Source organism: Notamacropus eugenii, chromosome 3 (genome assembly GCF_028372415.1).
Source record: "Notamacropus eugenii isolate mMacEug1 chromosome 3, mMacEug1.pri_v2, whole genome shotgun sequence".
Taxonomy (NCBI): domain Eukaryota; kingdom Metazoa; phylum Chordata; class Mammalia; order Diprotodontia; family Macropodidae; genus Notamacropus; species Notamacropus eugenii.
This window is the reverse complement of record NC_092874.1, coordinates 52,259,998-52,279,471: the sequence shown is the minus strand read 5'-3', so window position 1 is coordinate 52,279,471 and position 19,474 is coordinate 52,259,998. Positions and strand designations below refer to the sequence as shown.

General features: G+C 38.9%; 1 protein-coding gene across 3 annotated transcripts in view; it reads left to right on the top strand.

Annotated features, from left to right (window-relative positions):
• The window catches only part of CDK14 (cyclin dependent kinase 14), a 678,242-nt gene that overhangs the window by 201,661 nt on the left and 457,107 nt on the right, over window positions 1-19,474 (top strand). For all 3 annotated transcript variants that reach the window (XM_072651519.1, XM_072651521.1, XM_072651520.1), the window contains one exon: window positions 2,043-2,137. In XM_072651519.1, coding sequence (XP_072507620.1) covers window positions 2,043-2,137 — 95 coding nt within the window. The remainder of the gene's footprint in view (window positions 1-2,042; window positions 2,138-19,474) is intronic.

Genomic DNA, 19,474 nt, shown 5'->3' with positions numbered 1-19,474 from the left:
CTATATGGGGAGTATTCACCAAGGGGATGTATTTGGCTATTGACAGATGGAAGAAAAGTGGGGTTGACTGGCAGATAGTGTAATGGCTGATTGGGATTTGAAGCTAAAGATGGATCTTGTATGTAGACCTTGTGGGTTACTTTGCACACTCTGTCAGTAATCAGCTGGTTTTGGGCCTGGGACCTATCCTTCAAAGATAAATGGATTTACTTGTTTAGTAAATTGGGGAAACTAGGTGGCATAGCAGATAGAGTGCTGGACCTAGAGTCAGGAAGCCTCATTTTTTGCGAGTTCAAATCCAGCCTCAGATACTTGTTAGCTGTGTGACCCTGGGCAAGTCACTTCACCTGTTTGCCTCAGTTTCCTCATATTTAAAGTGAGCTGGAGAAGGAAATGGCAAACCACTCCAATATTTTTGGCAAGAAAATCCCCTGGGTATTTGAAGAGTATATTTGACTGCAAAGTGACTAAACAGCATCACTTGCCCAGAGACCAGATTCCAGGATACTCTGCAGTAGGGTGGAGGTTCCAGATCTAGGGGAAAGCTCTTGGTCTGTGTGGGATTGAAGTAGGTCAGTAGCAGCAGGTAGTTGGAGACATGGCTGGTTGGATGACTAGATGGGCTATAGAGATGAGGTTATCCAGAATTCTTCATAGTTTTTATTTCTTATATCCTGTCATCTTCTTGGTTTTCTTCTGCTACTCCCACTGCATCTGCCTACTACCTGTCTTGATTCAGTTGGGTTTAGGTTGGTCATTCCCACCTAAAAAGCAGCATTTTCATAATTTCTGCTTTTGCTGACTTCCCTTTTCCAATATGACAATTTACGTATGGAACAAATTATTGGAGTATTTAGTACAAGCTAAAAAGGTAATTTAGCTTCTTTTTCATTCTTTTAAAAATATCTCCCTTTTAAAAGTCACCTTTCCAATGGATTACCTTATTGTCAGAGTGGTATTCAGACTTAGCTTATGAAAAGTGTGTGGTTGTTGATTATAATTTCATATTGTGTGACCTAACTGTTCTTTCAGAACTTTCAGTTCCTCTTGGGTGTTTCATATCTCAGATGATGCAGATCTCAGCCTAGCATTTGGACAGAAGTATTCCTGATAGGAAAGGAAAGCACAGCATTACCATTAATAAGGTATCTTGTTGGTCCTAAGAAGGTCTTTAAGACAATTTATAGTGCCTGATGAAGAACTTGATTATGGAAAAACAGGAAGCATTGGAAATAAATGCAGAGATGGGAAAGTAATGGATGTCCAAATGCACTACAAACATTCTTTAAATAATTCATAGGTGTCTTGAGTGGAAGCAGTATAGTAAAAGATACAAATCTTGCAGTTGCCATAAGGCTACATACGCTGTATCTTTATGATTTCCTTCCGAAGTCTACTGCTTGTGGTTAATTCCCCATCCTTCTTAAAAAATTCCCCCCATCCCAAAACAAACAAAATTGAGATCTTCAACCCATTACATCTACCAAAACCACCTTGGAAATCTAGCTAAAAAAGTTACTCAGTTTTCAGTTGTGTCCTGCAAAGCAAATCCACTAGTGATCACCCGTCATGGCGTGGGATACCACATTTCAGAGACGCAGGAACATACAGATTTTTATTTGTCTGTTGAATGACATTGTTATATGTGTTTCTGATCCCCAAAGACCTATTTAATGACCTTTCTTTTTTTTATAGTGAAGAAAAAATTGTTGAATTAAAATATTTTGAGATAAATTTCTTGATCCAGTTGAATGATAATTTGATACATTTGAAATAAAACCTACTATTGATGAGGCAAATAGTTCTTTTAGTGATTCTTATGATATAAATATGATTGAAATTGACAGCCATTTGCAGGCTTTTGAGTAGTATCTTCTTGGGGAGAAAACAACTTATTAAATGTTTTTGCTTTAAAGGCAGTGTGCAATATATATTAAAATTACCAGAGATAATTTCACTAATAATGACATTTGCCGATTTAAATTTGATCCTTAAAATAAATTTGGTATTTTTTCCTAAAGATTGCTCTTTCATTTGTTTAGCCTACAAGCCCAAAATTTGGAAAAGCTGACTCTTATGAAAAACTGGAGAAACTGGGAGAAGGGTCTTATGCCACTGTGTACAAAGGAAAAAGCAAGTAAGTGTTCTACTTTTGGTGAGCTTTGTATCTAAATCATGCCTCTTACCTGACAATGTATGGTAGTTTCTTATATCAAAACATTTTAAAGTGTTTTTTTAAATATTGCTTTTGTGTTCTGTGTACCTCTCCTTCCCATCCCTGAGAATTCAAGAGAAAAACAGAAGTAGTTCAGTAAAACTAATGTATTTAAGAATAATACCTTATATGCAGTATTTCACACTGCCACCTTGTCCCTCCACCTCTGCAAAGTGGGAGGGGAGGTCCAGGTCTTTGCTCATTTCTCTTATTTAGGGCTAAGCTTGGGCATTGGAACTTTATAGCATTCAGTTCCCCACTGACAGAAAGTGAGATGAGAAGAACCAGGAAAAGATTTTACAGCAATGTAAATGGATAGAAAGTATTTGTTTCTTAAAAATGAAATGTGTGTGTGTGTGTATGTGTGTGTGTGTGTGTGTGTGTGTGTGTGTGTGTGTGCAATGTACTCAACCTCCCGTCCCCCAACATTTAGTTCTTTTTTCTTTGTCATTAGTTTGTTGATGACCATATAAAATAGAAACACTATAAATTTGAAAGGGTTTTCTAATAAGGCAAATATGTCTAATCTCCCTTTTCTCTCCTGCTGTCCCTTCCCCTTTCCTGTGTTCTTGTCTGGAACTCATTTTTTCTTCTACTATACTTGAGGTGCATTGGAACTATTTAATCATCTGAGATTCATTATCTAGGGGAATGAAATAGTTTTATTTCTTAGAGGAACAGTTTGTTTTAGAATATTCATCTGATGGACTGAACTAAATTAGTCCTCAGTGAAGAACCTTTTTGTATTTGGTCGCTTTATCTGAGTTTTTTTTCCCCTCCTATCTTAAGAAATCACTTTTGCTCAAAGAAGAATTGCAGAGTTTTCTTCACATTGGCTTGATATTGTACGTTGCAAGTATCTTTTCCGATTACTCTGATGAAGTAAAAGAATGAATATAAAAGCTTTTTTTAGTGCTTACTATGAGCACAGCAATGGAGACAGAACTGGAAAAGCAAGGCAGCCCCCAGTCTCAAGGAGCTCATATTCTAATACGGGGAGACAACCCGTAGAAGCTTTGGCTGTAAGTCAGAAGGAAAGAGCTCATGGTCTTCATAAGTGTGGCTTCAACGTATATTATCTGGGGAGCAGACAAGGGAGACAAGGAGCAAGGGAGACAAGGGAGACAAGGGAGCAGAGTAGGTGGTACACAGGGTGCTGTCATTGCCAAGGCCCTGTCCATGGGTGGCTTCCTGCAGTTGTGGCTTTGAGGGGCCAAGCTGGAAGCAGGGCTTAAAGTCTGCTCCTGAAAATCAGTATAATGATAGTGAGATGCAGTGGAGAATGATTTTAAAATGACTGTTGTTAAACCTCCCTCCTCGCCCCCACATACACCTGGAGCATTTCTGTTCCTTCACAAAATCATTTCCAGCCTTCTCTATTAAGGGGGTGGGAGTATAAAGGTGGTTAGTGGCATGTTATTTTAAGAAGTCTTACCACTATTTCTATACTTGCTGTGCCAAATTCAGGCATGGTTTTATTTTGTTATTCCTCCCCTCCTAAACATCCTATAGAAGTAATCATTCATATTCTCTGGCTGTTTTTTTCTCCTGTTCTGTATAAGTTATATTAATGATTTAAGTGTACAGTGCATTCAGGTTACAGAGGAGGGTGTTGTGAGAGGAAGAAAGTAGATTTCAGAAACACTGTGTTGGTAGTATAGTGTCAATCCCTGGCATAGTTGTGGAGTGGGTTATTAAGTTTTTGCTGTGGGAGCAGTTCAAAAATGAAGCACTGATTACAACTCCTAAAAATAAACTCCGTGAACATTCCTCACGATGACCCCAGGAGGTAGACAGGGTGACTGTTACTATTATCCAGACATTACCAGGAAGGGACCAGAAATTCTGAAGGCTGAACAATTAGGGTCATAGGATTTAGAGCTTCTGATGCCCTGGATCCTGTCTAGCTGAATCTTCCCATTTTACAGATAGTAAGCTAAAGGACCAGTGAGGGCAAGTTCACACAGAATTGTGTAACAGAGTTAAGACTGTGTCCAGGACACTCTGATCAAGTCTGTGTTCCTTTTTTTTTTTTTTTAATAACACACAGCGTCTGTCCCATTGGTCGTTGTCAGTAGTCAGCAAATATTTATGAAGTACCTACGCGGCACCAGGCACGTTGTTGAGCACTGAGAATAGAAAGATAAGCTGGTAGCAGAGTTTCTGGAAGGTTTTGTTGTTGTTGGTTGTTTCAGTCACGTCTGACTCTTTGAGACCCTGTGGGCCATACTGAGTATGTCCACGGGGTTTTCTTGGCAAAGATACTGGAGTGCCTGATGTGTCTGAGGCTGGATTTGAACTCAGGTCTTCAGGGACACCTAGCTGACACAGTAGAGAGTGCCAGACCTCCTGGAGTCAGGAAGGCTCATCCTTCTGAGTTCAAATCTGGCCTTCCATGTTGTGATCCTGGGCAAGTCAGTTATCCCTGTTTGCCTCAGGGTCCTCATTTGTAAAATGAACTAGAGAAGGAAATGACAAACCACTACAATATCTTTGCCAAGAAAATCCTGAATGGGATCACAGAGTCAGACATGACAGAACAACAAAAACTGTGACAGGTGCTAAAGATCCATAAGTGCAAAAATCAGTAGGGTCCCTGCTCTTCATGGAGATTAGCCTATAAAAGGAAAAAATGTGAACATAAGATGAGGAAATACCAGATAAGTACACAGTAATCTTTAGAAACTAATAGCAATTAGGGAGTAGGAGAAGGAGGGAGGATGGAACAGAATGAGGCTTGTGTGGAAGGTGGTCCTTGCTCTAAGCACTGAAGGTAGTGAGGGCCTCTGAGGCAGAGATGAGGCAGCCTACACAAAGTTCAGAGATTGGAATTGGACTATCACATGGGGGAATAGCTTCTAGGCTAAGTTTCCTTGAATTGTACACTGTGTGAGGAAGAATGATGTGCAGTTGACCTGGAAAAGTAGAGAGGAGCCATGTTACTAAGGACTTTTTAGAGCACTTTGTGATCTGTCCATCTATCTCTCCATCCATCTTGCCATCCGTCTATCCATTGTATCAGTAAACACCCCAACATACACGGGAGGTGGGGGGGGACTCCTATCAGAGGTTCTTATATCTGCATTCATAAAAGAAAAGGCAGTTTTTGAGGGGTTAACAATCACTTTAGTCAAGCACATGTATCAATCCTTTAACCAAGCACATATATCATTCACCTAGATCAGGGGAGTCCATACCCTGAACCTCAAAGAAAATAAAGAGAAATCAAAAGTCAACAGACATGTTTCCAAAATGTCTGACCATAGTTCAACAGACAGGTAGAGCTGTCTGACCAGTTATCAGAAAGGGAAGCATGGCATCTGGGTTCTCAAAGGTTAGTGGTTTCCTAGAGTCCTCATCTGGCACTACAAACACTTCTAGTCAGTAAACTTCAAAGTAAAACCTCACCCTCAGAGTATTTGTACACTTTTTAGTGTCAGAGGGCATAACCTTAATAGAAAAAAACAAAAGGTACTTGGGACCCTCTTACAAAACAACTCCCTTAATCAAACTTCCCACAATGGGCAGGCCCATCAGTGGGTGGGAAAGATCCTTCTTAGTCACATTATTCAATCAGAGATACTTTTAGCAAACCAGCAGAGTATCTTTGCCAAGAAAACTTCAAGGGGTGGGGGAGCAAAGCTAAGATGGCAGAATGAGAGCAGCTACTCACCTAAGCTGTAGGACAGACTCCTTCAGATACCTCTAAAAAGAGAGTCTGAACAAATTTTAGAGTGGCAGAATCCAGCGTGAGACAGAGTGTGGTGGATTTCTAACCCAGGATAGGCTGGAAGTTTGGCAGGAAGGATCTGTTGCACAGGGCTGGAGGAGCACACAGCACATAGGCTGTGTCAGTGAGGACCTGCCATAGCAAAGCCAAGCAGGAAGCCCTGGGTGATTTGAAGCAGCAGCTGCACTGCAGAATCTCAAACATATCAGCCCAGAGTGGAAGTCCGGTGGAACTGAGTGAGGGAGAACCACAGAACCCCAGGTTACTGCAGCAGCAACTCCTGAGGCTATCAGGCTGCAGACTGAATGTCTGTAAGTCACCTACTTGAACTTCCAGGAGCCAGGATGGCCAAGTGATTGGTCAGTGCTCTTTCCCTCAGCTTGTTGACCTTGAAAAACCCAGAGAATATTTCCCCAGGAAAAATCCTGGAACAGTAGGATCAGCCGAAGGGGTTAACAATCTCTTAGCCCATGAGGCTAGGGAAATCACAAAGGGAGGTCCCTCTTGCTGTGGCTGAAGGGGACCAGTGCAGGACCGAGCTGTCCCAGACAGCTCCCCCTCAGTGAACTGGGAGGAGATCCTGAGCCCCAGGGTGGGTAGAGCTTGCAATGGTCAACACCAGGACCCCAGGCATGCCTCAGCACAGCCAGGGCAATAGAGAAGACACTAGTGCAGACACTAGTTCACCAACCACTGAGCCTGCCTGTGTTCAGGGGAGGAGACCTCCTGTGGCCAGACTACCCTTAGCCCACACTTAACATAGCTAGCTCCACGGTAACTCCAGAGAAACTCAGAAAGACTTCACCTGGCCTCTGCTTTGGCATATCAGAAAGCTTAGCACCAGGTAAGCTAGCTTCTGGCTGAAAGAACTAGAAGCCACAATACAAAAAGCCTCAAGTTCTAAGCACAAGAATGGTGGGACAGAGCCCCCTGTGTTCCAGAAGGAGAGATCCACTTTAAAAGCCAGGAAAAGGACAATCATCATGAGCAAGAAGCAAACCAGAAAAGATAAGACAATAGAATCCTTCTTTGGGGACAAGGACTAAAACACAAATACCAAAGAGGTCAGCATTGAAACTGTACTCCCATCTGAAACTTCAGAAGGGAATATGAACTGGTCTCAAGCCCAAAGAGCATTCTTGGAACAGCTTAAGAAGACTTTTAAAAGCCAAATTAGGAAAGTAGAAGAAAAATTGGCCAATGATTTTAAAAATATGAAAAAAGAAATCACGGAAGAATTTAAAAGAAAAGTTGGACAAATGGAAAAGGAAGCACAAAAACTAACTGGAGAAAATAACTCCTTAAAAGGAACAACTGGACAGATGGAAAAGGAGGTGCAAAAATTAACTGAAGAAAATTTGATAAAAATTAGAATCAGGCAAGTAGAAGCTAATGACTCTATGAGACATCAAGAATCAGTCAAACAGAATCTAAAGAATGAAAAGATAGAAGAAAATGTAAAATATCTAATTTGAAAAACAGTTGACCTGGAAAATAGATCCAGTAGAAAAAAACTTAAGAATTAGTAGTCTACCAGAAAGCCATGTTGAAAAAAAGAGTCTGGACAACATCTTCCAAGAAATCATCAAAGAAAAACTGCCCAGAAGTCTTAGATCCAGAGGGCAAATAGTCATCGAAAGAATCCACTGTTCACCTCCTGAAAGGGATCCTGAACTAACAACACCAAGGAATATTGTTGCTAAATTCCAGAACTGTCAAGTGAAAGAGAAAATACTGCAGCCAGCCAGAAAGAAACAATTCAAATATCGAGGAGCTACACAGGATCTTGTAGCGTCTATATTAAAAGATCGAAGGAATTGGAGTATAATATTCCCTAAGGCAAAGGAGCTGGGACTACAACCAAGGATCAGTTACCCAGCAGAGTTGAGCATACTGTTTCAGGCAGGAGATAGACATTCAGTGAAATAAGGGATTTCTAGACCTTCCTGATGAAAAGGCCAGAACTCAATAGAAAATTCGATCTTCAAACAGAAGTCTCAAGAGAGGCATAAAAAGGAAGGAAAAGGCATAAAAAGGAGGAAAAACCTTGTTATTTAATATTGGCAAACTGTTTACATACCTGTAAGGGAAGATGATACTTGCTATTCTTGAGAATTGTATATTTATTATGAAATGTGAAAGGAATATACTTAGAGGGATTGAGTATAAAGTAAATGATATAATGATAAAAATGTGATTTAAGTGTGGGAAGGGAATGTAATGGGAGATATGAAAAGGAGGAGGCAGAAAAATATAGTAGAGGGAAAGAGGGGAGGGAGATGAGCATGGTTTAAGATTTTCTCTCACCTGATTTGGTTCAAGGAGGGAACAGCAAACACAGTTAAGTATAGAAATCTAGCTCTATAGGTAGTAGGAGGGGTAAGGGGAAGGAAATGGAAGGGGAGGCTAAAAGGGAGGGAAGAAGTAGTAAGGGAAAAGGGGAGTAAAAGGGAGGGGGACTGAAAGAAAGGAGGGAAGACTGAGGGAGGTGGTGGTCAAAAATTAAAATTCTGTTGTAGAGGGGAAGGGGGAAGGGAGAACTAAAAGAATAAATGGGGGAAAGAGGATGGAGGGAAAGACACAGATAGTAATCAGAACTGTGAATGTGAATGAGATGAACTCTCTAATAAAATGGAGACAGATATCAAAATAGATTAAAAACTGTAATCCAACAATGTGTGGTTTACAAGAAACACATTTGAAATGGGGGGATACACACAGGATAAAGATAAATGGCTGGAGCAGAATATATTGTGCTTCAGCTGATGTAAAAAAAGCAGGGATAGCAATCCTAATCTCAGGAAAAGCAAAAGCAGAAATAGATCTAATCAAAAGAGATAAGGAAGGAAACTATATCCTGCTAAAAGGAAGCCAGTGAAGCAATTTCATTACTAAACAGATATGCACCAAGTGGTATAGCATCCAAATTCTTAGAGGAAAGGTTGGGGGAGTTATAGGAAGAAATAGAAAGTAAAACTATACTACTGTGGGATCTCAACCTCGCCCTCCCTGAACTTGATAAATCTAACTTCACAATAAAGAAGAAAGAAGTTAAGGAGGTGAATAAAACTGGATCAGATAGATATGATAGATCTCTGGAGAAAATTGAATGGGGATAGAAAGGAATATACCTTTTTCTCAGTGGTACATAGCACATGTACAAAAATTGACTATGTATTAGGGCATAAAAACCTCACAATGCAATGCAGAAAGGCAGAGATAGTCAATGCATCCTTCTCAGATCATAATGCAATTTAAATTTTATGTAACAAAAGGCCACGGAAAGATAAACCAAAAATTAGTTGGAATGAAATAATCTAATCCTAAAAATGAGTGGGTTAAACAGCAAATCACAGAAACAATCAACAACTTCATTCAAGAGAATGACAATAATGAGACAACCTGCCATATCATGGGACACTGCAAAAGCAGTTCTTAGGGGAAGTTTCATGTCATTGAGTGCCTACATGAATAAAATAGAGAAAGAGGAGATCAATGAATTGGGCATGTAGCTGAAAAAGCTCGAAACAGAGCAAATTGAAAATCCCCAAGTAAATACCAAATTAGAAATACTGAAAACCAAAGGAGAGATTAATAAAATTGAAATTAAGAAAACTATTGAATTCATAAATAAAACTAAGAGTTGATTTTATGAAAAAAACAAAGTTGATAAACCTTTGGTCAATTTGATTAAAAAAAAGGAAGAAGAAAACCAAATTACCAATATCAAAAATGAAAAATTTGAACTCACCTCCAGTGAGGAAGAAATTAAAACAGTAATTAGAAATTACTTTGTCCAACTGTATGCCCATAAATTCTACAATCTAAATGTGATGGATGAATATATTAAAAAATATAAATTGTCAAGATTAACAGAAGAGGAAGTAGAACACTTAAATAACCCCATCTCAGAAAAGGAAATTGAACAAACCATAAATTAACTCCCTAGGAAAAAATCTCCAGGGTTAGATAGATTTACAAATGAATTCTAACAAACATTTAAAGAACAGTTAATTCCAGTACTATATAGAATATTTGAGAAAATTAGTGGTGTCCTACCAAATTCTTTTTATGATACAAATATGGTTCTGATACCTGAACCAGGAAGAGCCAAAACAGAGAAAGAAAATTATAGTCCAATTTCTCTAATGAATTTAGATGCAAAAATTTTAAATAAGATGTTAGCAAAAAGAATACAGCACCTTATCACAAGAATAATATGTTATGATCGGGTAGGATTTATACCAGAGATGTAGGGCTTGTTCAACTTTAGGAAAACTATCAGCATTATTGATCATAACAAAACTAACAGAAACCACATGATTATCTCAATAGATACAGAAAAACTTTTGACAAAATACAACATCCATTCCTATTGAAAACATGGAGAGCATAGGAATAAATGGAACTTTCCATAAAATAATAAGCAATATCTACCTAAAGCCTTCAGGAAGCATTATATGCAATGGGGATAAGCTAGATGCATGTCCAGTAAGATCAGGAGTGAAACAAGGATGTCCATTATCACCACTGTTATCCAGTATGGTACTAGAAATGTTGGCTTAGCAATAAGAGAAGAAAAAGTAATTGAAAGAATTAGAATAGGCAAAGAAGAAACTAAGTTATCAATTCTTGCAGGTGACATGATGATATACTTAGAGAATCCCAGAGAATCAAGTAAAAAAACTACTTGAAATGATAAACAACTTTGGCAGAGTTGTGGGTTACAAAATAAACCCAGTTAAATTGTCAGCATTTCTATATATTACTAACAATGCATCAGCAAGAGATAGAAGCAGAAATCCCATTTAAAGCAACAGTAGACACTGTAAAATATCTGGGAGTCTACCTTCCAAAACAAAGACAGGAACTATATGAACATACTTTTCGCACAAATAAAATCAGATGTAAATAAGTGGAAAAACTTCAATGGCTTGTGGGTAGGCTTAACAAATATAATAAAAATGACAATTGCACCTAAATTAATTTACTTATTCAGTTATATAACATCAAACTACCAGAAAATTATTTTCTAGAACTAGAAAAAATAATATCAAAATTCATCTGGAAGAACAAAAGGTCCAAAATATCATGGGAACTAGTGAAAAGAAATGCTAGGGAAGTTGGCCTAGTCCTACCAGATCTCAGATTGTATTATAAAGCAGCAGCCATCAAAACCACTTGGTACTGGCTAAGAAACAGAGGGATAGACCAGTGGAATAGATTAGGTACTCAAGACACAGTAGTCAATGAATATAGCAATCTGCTGTTTGATACATGGAAGGACCCCACCTTCTGGGATAAGAAGTCACTGTTTGACAAAAATTCCTGAGGAAACTGGATAATAGTACGGCAGAAACAGGGCGTAGAGCAATGCCTGACACCATACAGAAGAATAAAGTCCAGATGGATACATGATATAGGTATAAAGATTGATAATATGAACAAATTAGGGGAGCAAGGAATAGTGTTTCAGATTTATGGAGAATGAAGAAATTTTTGACCAGACAAGAGATAGAGACTATTATGAAGTGCAAAATGGATAATTTTGGCTACATTAAATTGAAAAATTTTTGCACAAACAAACCCATTGAAACCAAGATTAAGAGGAAAGCAGAAAACTGGGAAAGAATTTTTGCAACTAGTGTTTGTGATAAAGGTCTCATTTCTAAAATATATAGAGAACTAAGTCAAATGTACAAGAATACAAGTCATTCCCCAATTAATAAGTGGTCAAAGTATATGAACAGGCAATTTTCAGAGGAAGAAATTAAAGCTATCGATAGTCATATGAAGAAATGCTCTAAATCACTATTGACCAGAGAGATGCAAATCAAAACAACTCTGAGATACCACATCACACTTATCAGATTGGCTAACATGACCAAACAGGATATTGCTAAATGCTGGAGAAGCTGTGGGAGAGTTGAAACACTAATTCATTGTTGGTGGAGCAATGAGCTAATTCAACCATTCTGGAGAGCAATTTGGAACTATACCCAAAGGGCTACAATAATGTGCATACCCTTTGACCCAGTAATATTACTTCTAGGACTGTATCCAAAAGAGATCATAAAAATAGGAAAGGGTCCCACATGTACAAAAATATTTATAGCAGCTCTCTTTGTGGTGGCCAAAAACTGGAAGTTGAGGGGATGCCCATCAATTGGGGAATGGCTGAACAAGTTGTGGTATATGAATGTAATGGAATACCATTGTGCTGTAAGAAATAATGAACAGGAAGACTTTAGAGAGCCCTGCAAGGACTTATATGAACTGATGCTGAATGAAAGGAGTAGAACCAGGAGAACTTAGTACACAGCAACAACCACAGTGTGTGAGCATTTTTTCTGGTAGACTTAATCCTTCCCAGCAATACAAGGACCTAAAAAATTCCCAGTGGACTCTTGAGGCAAAATGCCATTCACATCCAGAGAAAGAACTATGGAATTGGGTCGCAGAATGAAGCAGACCATTTTCTCTTGTGTTATGTTTTGTTTTATGATTTCTCTCATTAATTTTAATTCTTTTATGCAGCATGGCTAAGGTGAAATGTATTTAATGGAAATGTATGTGTAGAATCTATATAAGATTGCATGCTGTCTTGGCGAGAGATTGGGAAAGGAGGGAGAGGGAAGGGAAACAATCTGAGATATATGGAAACTGAGAACAAAATCACTTAAAAAAAAGAAAACCTCAAATGTGGTTGCCACTAAACAACATCTCAATAAGATAGTAAGAATAAATTTGTCGATTTAGTATATATGATGATGTTGTGAAAATAAGTTCTGTTACCTTAATAATAATTTGACATTGAATCAGTATCAAATTTTATCAGTTCTATTACCATAATAATAGTTTGTCAATTTAGTATAACTGATGGTCCAGAAAGAATAGATTTAGTACCTTAATACAGTAGTTTATCCACTTAGGCTAACTTATTTCATTTTGTTTCAAACCTCCATTTTGTGATTGCAGCATCTTAAGTAGGTATGTTTTTCACCAAAATTAAGCATTTGTGTAGTGTGACAATAAGAAGCAATTTGTATGTAAAAACAAACAGCAAAAGATCCTATTTTACTTGCCATTACATCCATCTATCCATTGTTCCATCCACTCATCCATCCATCCATCCATCCATCCATCCATCCATCCATCCATCTATCTATCATCTATCTATCTATTTTAGATACTGATAGATATACTATGTCTATACGCTTGCATTTTACAGCTAAGCAAATTGAGGCCAAGAGCATGGAAGGGACTTGTTTAAGGCGACATCATTGGTAAGCGACTGAGGCAGTATTCAAATAAATGTCTTAGGGTGCTTTGCCCATTTTCCTTTCTGATAGATATATCACACGGAATCTAACTATCTTAATTTCATTAAGAAATTTAGCCAAAATTTTCATGATGTCCTTATAGACAAACTAGAGATGTAGACTTGATGATAGCGTAGTTAGGTAAGTCAAGTCAGCAAACATTTATGAAGTGTTTCTGTGTGTCAGGATCATTGCTAAGATCTAGGAATACAAGAGAGCAACAAGAAAGACAATCGCTGCCCTGAGGAGGTGGGGAGGAGAAGATATCTCCCAGGGAATCTCAGGCAGGTGGGGAGGAGAAGGTATCTCCAACCTCTGGAGAGTCAGAAGCCCAGCAGAGAGAGAAGTACAGGATGACTGGCTTGGCCTCTCCCCCTTTAAGTGGAGGTTCCTGGAGCAAACTTCCCACAGTTTGGGAGGAGGAGCTTTCAATGACAGAGAGATTTTCCCAGGTGAGAAGGCAGAATCAAATAGATTTTTAACTGCTCATGTGGGTGGATCCAGAGAGTGTTAGCTGGTAAAGCAGTTACCGCGGAGGGAAGCCTGTATTATACCATATGGGCCAATTCTTGGCCATGTTCTGTTTAATATTTTAATTAGGGATTTGAATGAAGACCTAAATAATGTGGTTATGACATGTGGATGACTTGAATTTGGGAGAGCCTCAGTTCATTAGATGACAGAATCTGAGTCGAAAGTGTTCTCAAGAGACTAAACACAAGAGGCCCACATTTAGCAAGATGACTATGGGTTAACCTTCAGTTAGGTCAAAACCAAAAATCAATAGTACAAGTCCCAGTTAGGAAAGATCTGACTTAATAGCCATTCACGTGAAAAATCCCAGTGAGTTTTAGTGGATTGCAAGTTTAATATGAGTCAGCATATTAAGCCAGAGTGAGGTGGCTGCCAAGAAAGCTAATACAATATTAAGCTACATTAGGATATGTACTATGTCCAGAACAAGAAAGTGATTGAGAGTCTTATGTACTTGGAGCTAGGCCATTCACAACTGTAATGTCCTCCTAAGAGGGATTTGGGTGATGAAAGGAATTTAAACTCATCTCATCTGAGGAGCCTTTCAAAGAAATGAGGATGTTTCAGTTTGAAAATGGACAATGTAGGAATGACCTAAGAGCTATTAATCATTCAGTCACCAGGCTGCTGTGTGCCAAGCTAGGTTGCAGAGAATCCCTGCTCTCACAGAGCTTTTGTTCTAATGGGGAGACAAGGACAACAAAGGTTGCGCGTGTGTTTGTGTGTGTGTGTGTACACACATATAAATATGAATACATACCTATTTTATATGTACTATACACACTAAATGTAAAAATATAAATACCAGGTAATGAAATTCAAGGTAGCTTTAGAGACAAGGTACTAGCCTTTGTTTAAAGGTTGAAGACAGGCTTCATGTAGAAAATGGTACTTGAAGGGCAGTTAGGTGTTGCAGTGCAAAGAACAGTGGCCTTGGAGTCAGGAAGACCTGTGTTCAAATATGACCTCAGACACTTACAGGCTACATAACCCCAGGCAAGGCACTTAACCCCAGTTGCCTTAAAAGAAGAAAATGAACAAATAGACAAAAAAGAAGATAATACTTCAGCTGTGTCTTGAAGGTAGAGACTGATTGTAAACAAAGGGATGTAGGAAGAAAAGAGTGCCTTCTCCCATATAGGGGATGGTCAATGGTAAAGCACAGAGAAGGGAGATGGAGTGTTATGTGTGAGGAATAGGGAAAAGTCCTGTTTTGATGGACTATAGAGTGCCTGAAAGGGAGAATATTGAGGCTGGAAAGATAAGTTGGGTCAAAATTATGAGGGGCTTTCAAAGCAAAGCAGAACGAGGGTCTATATTATCCTACAGTTGATAGAACGCCATTGGAAGTTAGGGAATACGGTAATGAAATGACTATGTCTGCACTTAAGGAAAATCAGTTTGGCAGCAGTGTACTGGATGAGCTGGCGTGGGGAGACACTTTAGGCAGGACGACCAGTGAGGAAGCCATGGCAGTTATCAAAGTGAGAAGTTATGAGGTGACTCTTTAAATGTTTGCCTTGTGAAAATGTGGTCAGACTTTTGCTGAGACCCTGAACTGAATCAGAATCAATGAATGGAAGTAATAGTGAAGCTTATTTTGGTTCAATGTAAAGATGGACTTCTAACAGGGTTACCCGAAAATGGAGTGAGTCACCTTGTGAGGTAGTGATCTCCCTATCATTGGAGATATCCTGAAAGCAGATCCCTGATGATTATGGTCATTCATCAGAGAGATGTTCTAGCAGCGAGTCTGACTTTTGGTATAGCAGGCATTCATACTTTAGGTGAGTATTTAGTCCATACACTTTTTGTAGTCCCACCCAACTCTTCCATAGACAAAGTTCCTTGAACAATCTAATGAAGAGAGAAGTGTGTGCATTTGTTGACAGCACTATGATGTATGTGATTATCAATTCCTGCTGAGTAGGCTTGCTGTGTCTTTGATTATGTTTTCCCCTTCATGATGGCAGAAGAAAGAAAGGGATCATTGCTTTAAAGGGGTAATGATAAAATACCACAGAAGCTACCAACAGAGGCTTTACTTAAGTGCTTGACCCATAGAAAATGCTTATTCAGTGTATAGATTGATGGATTATATATTGAATAACATTTCTGTCTTTGCTATTGTGAGTATAAGTGTTCTGTAGGAAAAAATTAATTGTTTGGATTAAGTTTGGAGGCCAAACATTCTAGTATAAAGATTGTGGAGCAACGTAATATGTAAGAATTCTGGAAACACAAGAAGGGACAAAGTGATCAAGACTTTAAATGCCGCACAGAGGAATTTGTATTTAATTATAGAGGTAATAGGAAAACACTGTAATTTATGGCTTTAGGGGAGGTTACACAATTAGATCCGTACTTTAGGAATATCACTTCACAGCCATATGGAGGATGTACTGAAGCAGGGAAAGAACTGAGGCAGGGAGATTGATTATGAGGCAGTTTATTAGTGCAGGGGAAATATGATTGGGCTTGAACGAGGGTGGTCATGGTGGGAGGGGAAAGAAAGAGGTGGATGTGAGAGATGGTCTAGTCCTAGTCACTTTGGTGACTGGTGGATATATGGGGTGAATGAGGAGCTGAGAACGTCACTGAGGTTGGGACCCTGAGTGATCGGAAGGGTAGATGGTGGTGCCTTCAGCAGTAATAGGGAAATTTAGAAGAAGATAAGTTTTGAGGTTTTGAGGAAAGATAACTCTATTATGCTGAATAATAATATAATAAACATGTTGAATTTAAGATCTCCAGGACTTCCAGTGTGAAATATCTAGTAAGTTGATACTGAGGGATAGAAGTTCAGGAGAGAGACTCAGTCTGGATATATAGATCTGGGAATCATTTGCGTAGAGATTGAACCCAAAGTGAGAATGCATAGAGAGAAAGGAAAGAGGACCCAGGACAGAGGCTTGGGGTACACACAGCTAGTGGGGGGTAAGTTGTAGCATGGATGAAGCACCAGCAAATTGAGGGAGAGCCAGGAGGGAGCAGTGTCAGGAAAAACTAGACAGGAGAGGGAATGTGGAAGATGGCGGTGACTGATAGTATCGAATGCTGCTGAGAAGTCATTGTGGGAAGATGACACAAGTGTGTGGAATAGGGGGGCTCAGCGAGCCAAAAGCTTACCTGTTAGGACCAGGGGACCCCGAAGTGAAGTCCGTTGTTCCGTTGTTCTGGTTGGAAGTACATGGAGACGCAGATGGTGGACACAGAACATATTGCGTGGTGAAGAGATGACTGAAGAGAAATGGAAGAAGATATCACTGCTAGCTCAGGTATTACATTAAAGTGGCATAAAGGATTATAAAGATAGTTTTTTCAAAAATTCTCTAGCTGCCATATGTTGACTTTTCTTATCCTAGTCATTGCTAAGGAACAATGTTATTGAACTTTGACTCTGAAAAACTCTGTAATGGCCTGATATCAATTTATTCCATTTCCCCAAATGGGGAAGTTTAAAAAAAATAAAGAAAGGGGTTTTTTTCTGATAATGAAAATTTACATTTTTGCATTCAACAAAAGGGACTTCTGGGAAAGATTTGTTCCCTGTATCTGTTTCAAATGTCCACAACTAGGTCTCTGCCTAATATTAATTGTAAATTATGTAGAAACCAAATAGACTAGCTAATTTAAAAAATCAGAGGCTGCCTACAGTTTCAACACCTTGTATTAAACCATCAAAAGATGAGTTCAGGTCTTTCAAATGTAAATCAATTAAAGTTCAATTTCATTAAAAAAAAACCAAACCCAAACCTCGTGGTTTAAAGTCAGTGGGGCATGTCTGGAAACAGAAAATTCTTCCTTTCAACAGCATTCATTCAGGAAGCACTCATTCCTTTCTGGCATCTTAAAGTTACCCCAAATCTTGTAGGGCAATTATCCCTAAACCCTTGATCATTAAAATTCTGACAGGTTCAAGCTGACAGTACTAGCTTTTCTGGGGCAGTCTCAAGGCTGATAGTTGGTGGTCACATGTGATATACTTCGTTTCACTCCCAGCTGGAGATGAAAGCAGTTGCCCATATATCTGTCTCTCTAGGATGGCTCTTCACCTATTTTGAGAGGGCCTAGGCTGTCTGTGCTTGCTTACTTGCTTAGGAGAAACAGGCACAGTGTTGGGCTGCCTAAAGAAATTGGAATTGGGTCTCAGGGTCACCTTGGAGCCACCATCAGTTATCTCCAGAAACAATAATTGTGGTTTTCTAACTGCAGTTCTCTTCCCTTCTCCCCCACCGCTTGAGGCATTTATTCCTTTTGTTTAAAAGTCACCTGTGGCACCCCCCTCCCCCCATCTAAAAAGTTATCAAATACCAATGGCTAATGAGGCAAGATCTTTCATGTAGGTTGCTGAAAATTTTATGATTTTTATTCCAATGATTGTTTAATGCTTTCGATGCATTTCATATCATGCCATTGTACTCATAGAACTTTGGGGTTTATTCTAAAATGTAACTATTTTGGATCCTTTTAAATTTGTAGTGAGATTCATGATTTTTTAAAAAAACCCTTTTCTTACTAATAGCTTTTCTTTTATATGTGTGTGTGTGTGTGTGTGTGTGTGTGTGTGTGTGTGTGTGTGTGTATATAACCTTCATTTCAGAGTATATCTTTCCCTCTCTCTCCAGTGAGCTGTATGTTATAACAAAGATTCAAAAGGAAAGAGAGGGAATTTTATTTTTTATTTAATTTTTTTGTGTGGGGATCAACCTTATCAGTTTTGTTGATCAGTATGAGAAATGCTGCTCATGCATAGTTCCCACCTCTGCAATAAAGTAGGGAGGTGAGTTTTCTCAACTCTTTTCTGAGACTAAGCTTTGTCAGTATAATTTCTACCTGATTTTTAAGTCTGTGTATCTAACTTCAGCAATTCCTTCCTTCTTGCTCCTTCATAACTCTTGCTCCTGACTTTCTCAGCTTCATCTGCTCCTCTTGTACCCCAAACCCCCACCCCTCTCTCTTCTGTTCTTCCTCCTTTCAGTTTCTCCTTCTTCTTTTGCTTTTTTTCATACAGCTCTTGCTTGGAATTTTTAGGCTGAAGAGTTAACCTGTCAAGACTCCTCAGGAACTTTTGAATTTAGCAGAGTTGCTTTTTGCTAGAAGTTGAAAAAATTTGAGAATGAGTGTTAAGGGATTTTGAAGAAAAATTATGCATGTTATTCCTAGGGAGTTTTTAGCTCAGCAGGGTTCTAGTTTGCTGATAATACTGATCTCTGATGCCTGGATTGCAGAACTTCTGTCAGAACAGCTCGCTGCTGAAGATTGGTCAGCCGACTTGGTGGGTCCACAATGCTGAAGGCAAGAGGTTGCTAAAATCATCTGTTGGAAAGATCAGCCTAGATTGAAATGCTGTCTTTGCCACTGTGAGCCAAACAATTTGTTTCTTTGGTCCTCAGCATTCTTAACTCTAGAAAGAAGGGGTTAATTTAGAGAGTCTGAGATATGTTTTCTCAATCTCAGTCAACACAATGAGCCTCAATTTCTTGATAGAAAAGCTTCCATAACCTTCCTTTTTAAGCTTCGAAATTGTTCCCAAGACTGCGTTTTATTGGAAAGAGCATTGAACTTGGAACCTGAAGGCCTCATTTGAATCTCTTTACTCTGAATCTCATTTCTGAAACTGGCTAGCTCTGTAAAGTAAATGAATTAACCTTTCTGAGCTCCAGTTTTTTG